Raw genomic sequence first — 13,294 nt, 5'->3', positions numbered from 1 at the left:
TGAGGAAGTAGCTAGTGACAATTTAGGACTTGCTTGTGGAGATGTAGCTCCTGTACTGCAGCACCAGCTTTCAGTAGGTAACTAGCTGGGCGGCTAGGAAACAGTGACAGCTGACAATGCGATGGGTAACTGCTGGGCTTACTGTGCTGGGCTCTTCAGGAGGGAGGTCAACCGGATCCAGAGAGGAGGCGGGTAAGGAGCAACATCTCTTCAGCTGGTAGCTGCTAGCTAGCTGGGTGAGGGCAGCTAGCCTCCAGCACCACCACACAGACTACACTTGGTGCCTGCTAGCTAGCGTTTAGGTGGTTATGTTGGTTTTACCGAGCTATAAAGTGCTCTTTAGACTCTCTGGGAGCTGCATGTCCGCTGAAAGGAGACGTAACATCTGGGGGTTAGGGTTAGCCACCTGCTGGCCGAGCCCCCGCACTGTTTTCCGGGGTGAAAGCCTCCATAAAGAAGGCTTGCTGTCCGCAGGGAATCAAGACCCCACCCCTGTTATCACTGGGCAAGACATATTTGTGGACTAATTGACCTGCTGTATGTCTTATGGCCATACTTAGGTCTTAGTATTGATTGTACTTGTGATTGTGATGAATATTTACACCGTGCACTCTCTCTCCCGTCTTGAGTCTCGGTCCTGACACCTGATCATGCAGTGGTAGGGTTTCAGCTGCCTCTGGTGCTCCTGGTGTCATTTGCATCCAGTTATGCAGCAAACTCTTGGGTGATTGGTGCATTTCATTTGGCCTTCGTTTACCTTATTCTTTGTCTTTTATCAGGTTATGTACCATTTTTTTCTTGAGGTTCTTTTTTGCATTCATTTAGATGTACAAATTTACACATCATAGCTGCTAGGAAGTTTCCAAGTGTTTTTTTTTTTTGTTTGTTTTTTTTCCCCAGAGTTTAGAGGTATTTGGAAATGTCATTCTAATTCCTTTCTACAGTGCTCCTCCTCCCATTCATGTTTTATGTGTTGTGCAATCACTTTCACTATAAGCAGCAACGGCAGCGACAGTTTCGCTTTACATGCTCAACAATACAGTAAAATATAAATGTCATGTATTTTCAAAGGTAAATTTGAAATACTGTTAGATTAATGGCTGATGGGTCAGAGAAAGAAAGATTTTTATTTTTTAGAAGAGGGTAGACATTTCCAATCTTAAATTAATCAGAAACACAGCCCGCAGAGAGTTGTTCACGTGCACTTTAAGGACACACACCACACACACAACTTACCTGTCAAGTGATGAGAACATAGACACTGAAATCACTCGTGTCTCTGGTAAATCCTGAGACAAGCTGTGTGTATTGGACAGCACTCAAACATGTTTTTGATACTCGCTTAGGATTTACCTCCACTGAAAATTGCATGTTTCAGACTGTAGATATTTAGCTGCTAACCTGGCAATTTCCTTTTTTCCAGGTTTTAAAATCAAAAGTATGTGGATGTCTTTGGGTGTCTCAGTGCTTTTCAAACTAGTAGGTAGGAGGAGAGGCACTGAAATTGGGGCTTTTGCGGTCTATGCTCTCATCATTTTGACAGTAGAGTTGATCATATATTTTCACCTCCAGTCACATGCTTATTGCTGCAGTCACCAACCTGATGTCAGTGGCTTGTATGATAATCACCATACACTTCCTGAATGTAGAATTACCCCATTTCTTATTGATTGCTTAATCCACCTTCATGAAAATCAGCACCTGTCTGAAAGGAAAAGGGTTGGAAAAGGTTACCAGATGATTACCACTGTGCTCATGTTCTCTTAATTATTCATACAGGTCAAAATACTTCAGAAGCAGTACCACCGGGGAGCATTACACAATAGAGGTATGATCTGTGCAATGGGATTTGTTTCTTGTTAAAATGACGGACTGCGTGGCAGCAAGTTAATCGACTCATTGTGATCTTTGATTTTGCAGTTTGAAAATCTCGTGGAAAGCGATGAGGTAAGCCTCGTCAATCCATTCATTGACAATCACACAATAAGTTTATGAAATATTATCTTACCTCTCTATTATTGCTTCACTATATATGGCCTCACTACCTTGCTGTTCACTAATCTGCTTTGTTAGATATGTACCATGTTAAAAGTTACATTAGCCTCCGACACTGATGCTCCTCACCTTTTTATTCCCAAACATCCATCAGATATCCCACTCCCATGCCATCCACGTATTCCAGTTCTGTCAGGAGAAAACTTGCTAGAGTGTGTTTTTATTTTTTACAGGGAATAACTCTGTGAACTTTCACCAAGCTCACATACGTCATACTTCATCCCATATTTCATATTGCACTTGATACTGTAAAATGAAAAATCCTGTTTTTTTCTTCCATTGTAGGCTGAGAGTCCGCAGCCCTGCCCAAGGTATGTCAACTTTGTTTCGTAAACCTGTGTTTTTGAGTGTATTATAGATGCTTAGTCATGGGTATATTCTTTGACAGAAGAATTCACAAGTTGGAGATGATCTTCCAGCTATCGTGGCTTGGCTTTAGTTGTGTTTTTGTTGTTATTTTGCCAGGCCGATCAACGAAGATGAGCTCAAGCACCTCAGAGAGCACCGCTACACTGCGATCTCAGACAAGCAGACCTTGATAGACCAGAAGATTCAAGCGGAGGTAAGACACAGTTTAAGGGAGAGCCTTTTTAGGGAGTGTAGCAGAGCGTTCAAATGTAGTAGCTGGCGTTGAATGTAGCTGTTGCATTTCTTTGTAACTTCAGACCCATAGCCGTTGTTAGATTATCATATTGTCATAAGGAAGTAGCTCCCATATTTTTCTTTTGTGTTTTGTTGCCTTTTAATTTGCTGCATTGTTTTTTCTGTTTTGTAATCCTTTTGTGTTGTGCTTTGTTTTTTTTTATTTGTTTCATTTTGTTATTTCTGCTCAGTTAGAGGCACAAGAGGAGAAGTTAAGGCTAGAAGAGGAGGCTAGAAATGCCGCCCAGCGTGAGGCCGCCAGGTTGGCACGCGAACGAAAGTTGAAGGAGGTGAGGCGGCACTGAGCGCTCCCTTCTGCTTGCCTTGATATGGCCAGTTTACCTTACCTTACCTTACCTTACTGCTTGGCTAAACCACGTCTCCTCTGTCCTATTGGCCTTGTGCAGAGGCGACCAGCATCCCCGAGATCCTGGCCTGTCCTGTCCAAAAAGACCGCTGACACTTTCAAATTTGATCTAATTCTTTTTCCTTACTAACCTGTACTTTTCCTATATTGGTGCTTCGGTCTCTGATAAAAGAACTTGTAGCAGTGTTTCTTTTTCACTTGAAATTAACTGGCATATGATCGCTGCAGTCTGAACTGTTTGGTTTCCATAAGGAGCCCTGAAGAAGCAGAATCACTTGCAATATGCAATTTCAATATTGACAGTTCACATTGTGACATATGCACATAGTAGTATAGATGCCCGGAGACTAAAGGACCTCACATTTAGTGCAGGAAATACAGTTGCAGGTATGGATAAGAAATTGTCACAAATAAAATAAATAGACACATTCTCCAAACAGTGACACTTATTAGATGTGGAAAAAATCATTATTTTTGGCCATAAATAGGCATGCAACATTAAACACATGTGTTTAATGTTAAACATCAAACAAATGCTAACTGAAGCAAATGTTAGCGTCAGTTAGCATTTCACCTGATAAGGGCATGTAAGCCGATATACACCGAGGGCTTAGCCTGAGGACTGCCTGCATGTTGTAGTATATCTGGCTTAATGAACTTTTATCAGGCTGATGCTGTGACTGTCATGTAAATCCTAAAGTCCAGACAGACAGACAGAGGAATCTGCACTTTTAGAACTGTAATGCCCATATTTTCTGCTTTACCACAGCGCTGTGGTGATCTGCTTAACCTCAGAACATGATACTTCGCCCAGTATGTCAATGTAGTTGCATCATTCTCAGATGCAACATGGCTGACATAGGGATGTGGTGGATTATACTAAACTGAAATTGTGATAACGCCTTCAAAATTCTCACTGATATCCTATATTAATCAAATATTCTAGTGCTGCTTTGAATCTTGAATAAGACGGATGAAATACATTGATGCCTGATTCTCTCTATCTCTTTTTTTTGTCAAGTGCTGAAAACAAAGTAGAAATAATTTTGGTCACATGTATTTCAGTTGAAATCATAATTATATGATAACGAGATGAGGGGAAAAAAATCTACTGGGATTCAGATTTCCTCATAGCTTTCTCCATGCCACATTCCACTGCTTCACTGGCTCTCATTTCTTTGTTTTATCAAACATATTTGCTTACATGTTGCCTAGTTGACAGCATTGGAGATTTTTATTCATAAATTCTGTATTTTAATCACTGGAACCTTGGATTGATGTATGTGGTGTGTGTATATATATTCCTGACTGTTTTTCTTTGCAAGCAGCTGGCTGGCCAGAGGACACGGGGTAAAGCAGATGGTGCTGGTGGAGAAACTCAGCATAGAAAGTGAGTAACTTGAGTTGAAAATGACAGGATGGCTGTGGCGGTGGGGACAGATCACTGTCATGATGTCCTGCATGGGTTTTAGTAGACATGCATTTAAAGGGGCATGATAGATGGATAGATAGATAATTGTTGATCCCCAATGCACAAACATATAACCATCACATTCTCAGTATAGCAATAATTAAACATAAGGAGAATTTATAACATCATCATTACCTTTATTTAATGCTCGGAAGATCATTGAGGGTTTAGGCCCTCAATTTTATAAAGATGAGATTACAAAGGTCAGCATAGACAATAAGGACAACCTCAGCAGTGGATAAAAACAAAATTCAGTAAATGTAAAAATAAATGGAATATATTCTGCTGTTCCAAATAAACTTGGAACAGCAGAAGCAGTAAGAACAAATACTATTATTTGAAAATAATCACCCCTGATTAATGATTAACAGCTGGAACAAGAGCACTCTGAAAGTGTTCATTAAAAAATCTCACTGCTGTTGGGACAACAGACCTCGTTCGTTATTCAGTGGAACAGAGAGGGATCACCAGTCGTTCTGTAGACTCATAAAACTCTGGGTAATGGATGGCCTTCATAATGCAGGACTGTCTGCAGCTCGGCCCTCGTTCTCTGCAAGAATTACCTCAAGGGAATCTGGGGTCATGCGAATCACAGACATGGCATTGTAATTTTTGACTTTAGTTGACCTCCATTTACCTCCAGCGCCCCATGGTCTCTTGAATTATGGTGATCTGTTAATTGACACAAACAAAACAGTCTCACAGAGTGGAGGAAGGCAGCTGATTGGAGAAGACATCCAGCAGAAACACTGAGTGAAGAGGTTATATAATATGTATCACCATGCTTAATACCGGATTAACAATACTGCCTTGTCATTTAAATGGCAGTAAAACATTGTGCATTTCCCCTTTAGGTTCTTCAGTGGAAACAATGCTTTACAGATGTGTGTTGTGAAGAACACACAGTCGTTTGTTGCAGCAGAGCTGAACAGATAGGAAGACGTTACAAAATATTCAATCTCAGAATCCACAACTTTTTTTCTACTTTGCCACAAATTCTCATTATACTTTGTTGTGGTTGAATTAACAAAGCCGAGACAGTGTTAGCGCTCCCAAATGTAACAATACTTTTTAGGCTGGATCTCCTGGACAACAGCAAGTTTTATTTATTCAGACCAGCAGCCGCTAACAGAGTTGAGATTTGTCTTGGATTGCTTGGTACATACATACATAGTTGCGTCTGCATGGTGTTGTTCAGTGTCATTATTATTATGTTATGAGTTAGTGAATGCACTAACAGCCCTGTTCTTCCTGTATTGATCCTCATCATGGCCTGTGGTTATGTTGCAGACAAACCCCAGGGGAAGATTTTGAATCCAACCTCCAGAATGTGAAAGCCCAGTCAGAAGGCTTCAGGAGCAACAGTGAGTGAGCTTTCCACACTGTTGTGGATTTATTGTTTCTCCACTTGGTGTCTGGTTACATCAAGTACACCAGTATTGTTAAGTGTTACTTAGGGCTGAGCAATATATATCGATATTATATCAATATTGTGATATGAGAGATGACATTTTCTGAACTTATAAGACTGTTGTTGCTGTCTTATTGTTTGCCTCCGCTTCCATGGTCGTTATATCCATATTACTAATGTCTGTTCATCAAAATTTCTTTTTTGTAAATATCTCAAAGGCAATTGTCATTGCTACAGTATTGTCACAGTATCAATAGCGAAGTATTCATTCAAAGATATTATGATTCCCTATTTTGTCCCGGTTACCCAGGCCTGGTGATACCAGAAACTGATGGAGCAACACAACGACACATTTCGTTTTAATACTCAGTTGTGTTTCTTGTCAGGGCTTCCATCTGAGACCAACGTGGTGACTCCCAACACAGAGTGCAGCTGGGATTTCACCACTAAGACCCGTTCCACCAATGATGACGGGACCTCCTTGGATCTAGAGTGGGAGGATGAGGAGGGTGGGTGTTTTCCCTTTTCCCTCAGAAAATGTTCTCTTCTTGTTGAGTACTGTTAAATATTGCATTTAGGTTCTGGAGGTAGCCTGGTTTCCACAGAGACCTGTATTCCCTCTTTTCATTTTAATCTTTAATTTTAAGTGTTTTCATTTTAACAAGTGTAAAAATGGTCCTAAAAAGTATTCAATTTAAACTGATGACATTTGCAGACACTCTAGAGGAGAGAGAGGATACACTTCTATTATTTTGAGCCACAAAGGTAGCCCGTGGAGCAGTTTTTGACTTCGTTAGGAGTTTGCAGTGACTTTGACACCCCTCTGCTGTCAGAGTGAAAGCTGGCGCGTTTGTCTTGCAGGAATCAACCGCGCAGTGCCAGCCTGGGAGAGGTCACGGACGGAGGAGGACATCCTGCGAGCAGCCCTGAGGCCCGGCGGCAAACAGATGAACAGCGGCCCGCCCTCCGCCTCCGAGGACTCGAACGCACTGGAGTGGGAGAATGATTTTGTGAGTACGCATGCAGAGGACAATGCAGACGCTGAGTTTGAAGGGTTTGTCAATCCCGTCCTAGACACTCCCTCCGAGGACGCACTGGACACTGGCCTCAGGCTGGACACGCAGGACAGATAGTGTCCCATACCAAAGGAACCATTTTTTCTTGTGCCCTCTTCATGTCAAAGCCCACCAGCTTTTTGCCTCATCAGATGGATATTTCTTCATTGCTGTTCATACACTGTACATTGGGACTCTGATGCTACCGGAATATGTTGTGTATTTCACTACAAACACTACAGTGTAGTGACATTTTGACAAACAAATACACCTTGTTTTCCAGTGCCTTTATGTGCTAAATCAGCTGACCATTTTATGCATTGTAACTTACACCAATCAGTTGTCATCATCTGAAGCAGTGTAACTGGAAATATTCAGTAAGTGCTTGACTGCAGTGCAAAATGCCCAGGTTTCAATACAAGGCTAATTCAAATGAAGCATGATGATGCTTGATACTGAGCAGTGTACTAAGTGATGGAAATGGCCACATTTCACTGGAGGGGCGGTCACTGGTCCTACAATAATCTGTTATATAATGTATACAGCATGCTCTTTTTTTTCAGAGGATGGCGAAATCATTTTTTGTGTTTTGAGTGGTCATTTTGGCTTACTGGTTAAGGTTAGGGTTGGGCATAGAGAATGAATGGAAGTCAATTAGGTCATTCCTTCGCCATTCTAGGAAACAAAAAAATATCACATTCAGCATGTAGAATTGAGTCACTTCTCTCTCCTTATGTTTTGCTCAACCACTCAATTTTCTAAAACTATTTAATGATGGCAGAGAAAGAAAAGAACTCTATTCAGAGGTTGCTGGGTGGTTTAAGTTGTTTCGATGAAGTTAAACTTATGTTGGAGACTAAACCGTAGTGGAGAGTCAGAGTAGTTGCAGTGTCAGCAGCTCACCTTATCCACAGCTGACTCACTAGTTTCATCTTGCACTGTCTCACTCACTGTCACTGTTTTCTCTTGATTCTGTGATTGGAATTTACTTGTCCTCCTTTCCCTTCTGCTTCCCAACAATCAGCAGCGACGGTGATGCATAAAATTTCACACCTTGGAGTTAAACTTGCAAACTTGTCTTGTTCATACTTTATTGAAGTAGTCATCAATAGATCTCATCAAAACTACTGACAAAATGACAATTAGCTGTAAAAAGACAAATAATAATTTGACCACAGTCTGATTCCCCCCAAGCCCCCCCCCCCACCCCCACCTGTTTGTGATATGACAAGGGCTGCACAATGTGGTAAAAAAAAAAAATCATAACGCGATTAATTTTCCAAATATTGTGATTTTGTGATTATGATATTGATTCACAATTTTAGTAGGAATGATCATTTTTGCCTTATAATTTTCTTTTTCACTGAACAAGCTATTAAAATGATGATTGTGTGATTTTTGCTGAATTGGTACCGAACAAACACTTTTTCTTACCTCTGGAGAATAACAATATACACGCCAGGGCATCTCTATAAGCACCATAAAACTTTACTTACAACAATGTCTTGTCACACACTTTACCTTTATAAACACACTGCATCTCCTGCGATTTGGATATTGCACTTGTCCATATTGTGATTTCAGTAATATTTCAATTAGTTGTTCATCCCTAGGCATGACCATAGAGGTATCCATTTTGATCATTGTTCAAAATGTGAATGCTGATATAGCTGCACTGACAGCAGTTTGGCTGTGAGTTGCAAGTTCCTCTTTAGCAGGTACCAGAGAATAGTTGTGCAATAATTTTGCAATAATGAAATATGTCACTATTATGCTTTAACATGCATAGTTCCCACAGTGAAACATCTAAAAACAAGAGATTGATACAATTCATATAATATGCCATGTATAATTAGGCACCTACAGCAACACAAGCTTAGGGTTAGCCCTACTCTTCATAGTAACCTAGTGGGCTATTTTAGGAGTGACTGTTACTATGCTGCATGTCATCAAGCCCTGGTTGTGTTCTTAAGCTCTGAGGTTTCCTCTCAATAATCAGGGTTTCAACCAAGTAGAAAATGTAGAAAATTATTTACATTTACATCCACATGAAACAAAACAATCAGCAATAATTCTGCATTGTTTAAAACTTAAACCCTTGTGCGGAAGTATGGAATTTTCAAATGGAAAATATGTTGAACCCTGTGAACCTTAGTGTGTGACATGGCAAACACAGGACCAGTGCCACCTGATAAGAGATGTAAATCCACCTGTCCCGCTCTCCTTTACATCACAGCTGTACCTCTCTAGTCCAAACAGCTGCTGGGAAGCCTCCTCTTTGGCAATCACTGAAAAGAGTTGCCGCGTAACATTGGAGAAAATTTTGAGAGTGCGCACCAAGGGCGAAACGTAACAGGAGACAATCTTTAGCTAGACGTCAAAGGGTGTATGTTTAAATTAATTAATTGATCAATGTCTTACTGGCTGCAGCCGTTTTGCGTTTGTTCAGGAGACAAATCATTGTTATACGTAATAACCTTTAATTTAATAATTTCCTCCATGTTATCCAAAGCAGTTTGTTTTCAGCGCATCGCCCCCTATGGTTTACCACCACAACTGTGTCTCAGTCTCTTCTGGCCCATTTCCAGCTCTGACTACACTGAGGAAATATTTCTATTGAATCTTCTAGAAAGAAAAAGATTCTGCTCACTGCTGTTTACTGTATCTAATGTAATTTCTGTATATTTGGATGAGGATCATCTCCAACGTTTGATGACCTGGGTCTTTTTGCATCCAGTTTCAAATAAGACTCGATAGCACAAACTTTATTTACCATGTTCCAACGCTCCTCCACAAAGGATTCTGCTTTTCTCTTTTTACCGGTGCACAAACTTCGATTCCTCCGATTGCTTTCCCTCCACTCATCTTGATGATTCAGCCTGATTTGCGACAGTTAATCCGTTCGAATCAACTGCAGTTCTCTGATTGCACTCAGATGTGTGTATTTTAATTTGGACTGTATTGTGGCTTCTTCTTTTCACTGAAACGTTTTCTGTCATTCTTAAAATTTTTCTGTACAATGACAAAACTGATCTGACAATTAGATTGTGAAACCCTTCCTGTGCACTAATGTTGAACTCCACGGAGGGGAGATAGATCATTTTGCAGATAATTTGCAACACTATTAGCAAGTTAGTCATTAGAGTGTACATTATAATTTTTTAAAAATATTGTTTTTAACACATTTAAATATGTTTTGACATTTTTTGCTGTGATTACATATAGCCTCTGAATAATCACTTGTAGTTTTCTGTAAAAACTGTAAAAAACTTAACATTCCTTGTCACACTGAGCCTGAGAGAGAATAAATGGGCATCACACACAGTACATTTCCCCTAGTATTTCTGATCATGGTAGTACCTTAGTGCACACTGGATACGACGCATTGCTGGGATTTTGCACATGTCATGTTGAATTATTTAACCGAAACGTCACCATTACCTTAATTAGTCTTGTTGCCTGTGAAAAGTGAAGGATGTAGTTTATCACCTGCATTTCTGTCATCCTTAAAGTGATATTTCAGACCGGTTGAACGTTTGTCATTTTTATCTTTGATACGTGTTTGGTGCATTTGGTACATATGGAAAACAAGAACACTTGGTTCCTCTGGAGACTCACTTTTACTACAAAAACAAAGAAAAAGTACTTTGCGGTAACCCTTTCATTCATCATTACAGTTTTACTCTGTGATCTGGAACTGTTCAAAGAGTAAATTGCTTGTTTGCAGTTAATACTGACAAAAGGTCAGTAAAAAGGACACGTACACGTTCTACAGAAGTGAAATATCACTTTAAAAAGAGGTATGGACCATGTTATACGATGTTTTCTACACCTTGGAAGATAGAGCTACCTCTAATTTTTACATCACTACTGTACTGTAAGTCTTTCTGCTATGTTGTGGTCCTTTGTGGCTCAATGGTTAGAACATGGCACTACAACTGCTTTCGGGGATATCTGTACTAAAAATGAACAGTTTATAGCACTGTAAGGTCATCCACCAAATTGTTATGAGTTGGATTGTAGAGCTCGTCATTTTTATAAAACTTGGTACTGGCTAAGTCACTCAGACTTTTTGCTCATTTGTATGTTTCCCAGCTTTGTATGACTTGATTGAGTACAAGCCACCAATATCCTCTTCCTTGGTTTATATAGGATGTATTTAAACCCCCTGTAATGGCACACTGCACTATGGAATTTTAGCTTTGGGAAATTGTTATCTCTTTAGATGCACTGGTGTTTTGCTGTCAAATAAATCCAAAAGGCAAACTGGCGTGATACAAAAAAATAACTAAATAAATGGAATTAACTCGCTGAAATAGCCCTATCAGTGTGTTCATGACTGATTGTCTTATCAGCTGCAGTGTGAAAATTGAAATCTCGTTATTTGAGGGTTGAGTCAAGAAAGTGGAAATGAAAGGCATTCTTGCATGAAATTGTGATTATTGATCGCCACTGCTGCAGCACAGACATGCCTGCAAACCCGAGGCAGGATTCTGGACTGAAATAAACAAATAAAGCTGACGGTGGGGAAGCAGGTGGCAACATACTCCCCTCTCGGGATGGGCATTTAGATAATCTGTGACATTGTTTGGAATGAGTAGAACAAGAACTGAACAGCAGTGACAGTTACCATGGCTGAACAGAGGAAAGAAAAGAGCGCCATCTACAGAAACTGCATCAATAGAAAATCCAATGAAAAAGGTGCCGCAGTCCCGCCCACACTGCTTGATTGATTGACAGGCGATCTCTGGGAAGCACAGTGCAGAAACACCACTGAGTTAAAGTTAGGGTTAGGGTTAGGGTTAGTTAAGTTAAACAAGAATCTTTGAAGATCATCTCCAACATTTTCCTGCTCACACACCACCAGAGATTTCCTAAGTAGTCAAACACAGATAATAGCTGCCACAGCAAATATGGCTTTAAAGCAGCCTGTCATTTTCATTAAACATTTCCCTGTACACACACCTGTACACACACCTGTCGAGGAGCTAAGAAGCAGCCGACATCAGATTTTATTTGTCCTGAGGATCCACTGTCACTGCTGGCAATGTGACTCTTTCCCTGGTGCTGTACTGTAAATTCACTGAATGTTTAATTGAGCGTTTGCATCCAGATGAGCTTTGAAGCAGTGGGTGATGTAATGACTCAGCAAAATATAATAGAAGTTATTGTAAACAGTTAAACAATATAACAAAATGTCTCAAAGTAATAAATGGCTGAATAATTTAACCACATCACATTACATTATCCCGCAACTGTTACTTCATAAGAGGTGTAACATTTTTAACATTTTGATGATGTAATAATGTTGAGTAATAATGTAATAACTATCAAGAGTAAGGAGAATACAGTAACTTAAGTTGCGTTATTAGTTACTATTACTATTACATCATCAATTAACAATGTTACACCTTTTATAATGTAAGAATCACCAGTTATTGTAATAATGCAATGTAATGTATGATATTAGCATGTTTTATTACACTTTGGCTGATTTAGGTGGATTTTTTTTTTTAATTATTGCCTGGTAGTTTTTGCATAATCAGTTGCTATAAATGCCTTTTCTTATTAGTGTTTGTGGATAAGAACAAGAAAATGTGTCATGTGTCATCTTAGACTCCTGCAAATGGCGTTATCTTTGCATTATCTTGGCACATTTTTGCCATAAAAGAGAGAAAATTATGGGAACTGTAATTTTTTTTATATATCAGTGGGTGAAATTATATGAAGTGTTCCCAGATTTTGAGCTTTTTTATGATAACACTTGCATAAAGGGACAGCAGTGTGAATGTAATTTATAGAATAATGATTAATATTTCACAACTAATCTGTATTGTGTTGTTGTCAACAGAATAGCAGTGACCCTCCTAAGACAACATAGGTAAACACACTTTGGGGCTAATACTATATATATTATATAGCATTAGGGAGAGATTTAAACAGATGAATGTGTGTGTGTGTGTGTGTGTGTGTGTGTGTGTGTGTGTGTGTGTGTGTGTGTGTATGCTTAAAATTATTTAGATGTTTCTCTGTGCCAGGAGAACTCACTGACACAACTTCTGTTCATTGTGAATATTTCATAAGATCAATGTAAATTAAAAGCTGTATTGCGGCAACAGTGAGTGTGCCATTGGGGTGTCACAAGCTCCTGCATTATAATATCAGATAAACAGCACCAAGCCAGAGGATTCCTCTGCTGGTTGTTCTGGAACATGAATCATGAGGGGTCTTCTCCCACATGGAAACTGATTTTAGAGGTTTACAAAAACAACAGACTTTTTAAAGTGAGAGAG

The 13,294-nt window shown here is 39.6% G+C and overlaps 1 protein-coding gene across 2 annotated transcripts; it reads left to right on the top strand.

Annotated features, from left to right (window-relative positions):
* ap1ar (adaptor related protein complex 1 associated regulatory protein) lies at positions 1–11,312 on the top strand. Of its 2 annotated transcripts, none has more exons than XM_030062283.1 (10): positions 1–192; positions 1,780–1,828; positions 1,921–1,947; positions 2,341–2,366; positions 2,521–2,617; positions 2,889–2,987; positions 4,393–4,454; positions 5,826–5,899; positions 6,333–6,455; positions 6,808–11,312. In XM_030062283.1, the coding sequence occupies exons 1-10, from the start codon at positions 122–124 to the stop codon at positions 7,077–7,079; spliced, it is 900 nt and encodes a 299-aa protein (XP_029918143.1). In that variant the 5' UTR covers positions 1–121; the 3' UTR covers positions 7,080–11,312. The 2 variants fall into 2 exon arrangements, with proteins under 2 accessions (XP_029918143.1, XP_029918142.1); XM_030062282.1 differs by having other exon boundaries at positions 4,390–4,454.
* Positions 11,313–13,294: the final 1,982 nt, after the last annotated feature.

The sequence above is a fragment of the Myripristis murdjan genome, chromosome 10 (genome assembly GCF_902150065.1).
Source record: "Myripristis murdjan chromosome 10, fMyrMur1.1, whole genome shotgun sequence".
Taxonomy (NCBI): Eukaryota; Metazoa; Chordata; class Actinopteri; order Holocentriformes; family Holocentridae; genus Myripristis; species Myripristis murdjan.
The sequence above is the reverse complement of the archived record's forward strand: the minus strand, read 5'-3'. Positions and strand labels throughout refer to the sequence as shown.

Excerpts from the sequence above, each read along its gene's own strand:
- ap1ar (XM_030062282.1), top strand. The coding sequence starts at position 122 with ATGGGTAACTGCTGGGCTTACTGTGCTGGGCTCTTCAGGAGGGAGGTC. Across the intron at positions 1,948-2,340 it reads ATCTCGTGGAAAGCGATGAG|GCTGAGAGTCCGCAGCCCTG; the intron begins GTAAGCCTCGTC and ends CTTCCATTGTAG. Across the intron at positions 5,900-6,332 it reads AGAAGGCTTCAGGAGCAACA|GGCTTCCATCTGAGACCAAC; the intron begins GTGAGTGAGCTT and ends GTTTCTTGTCAG.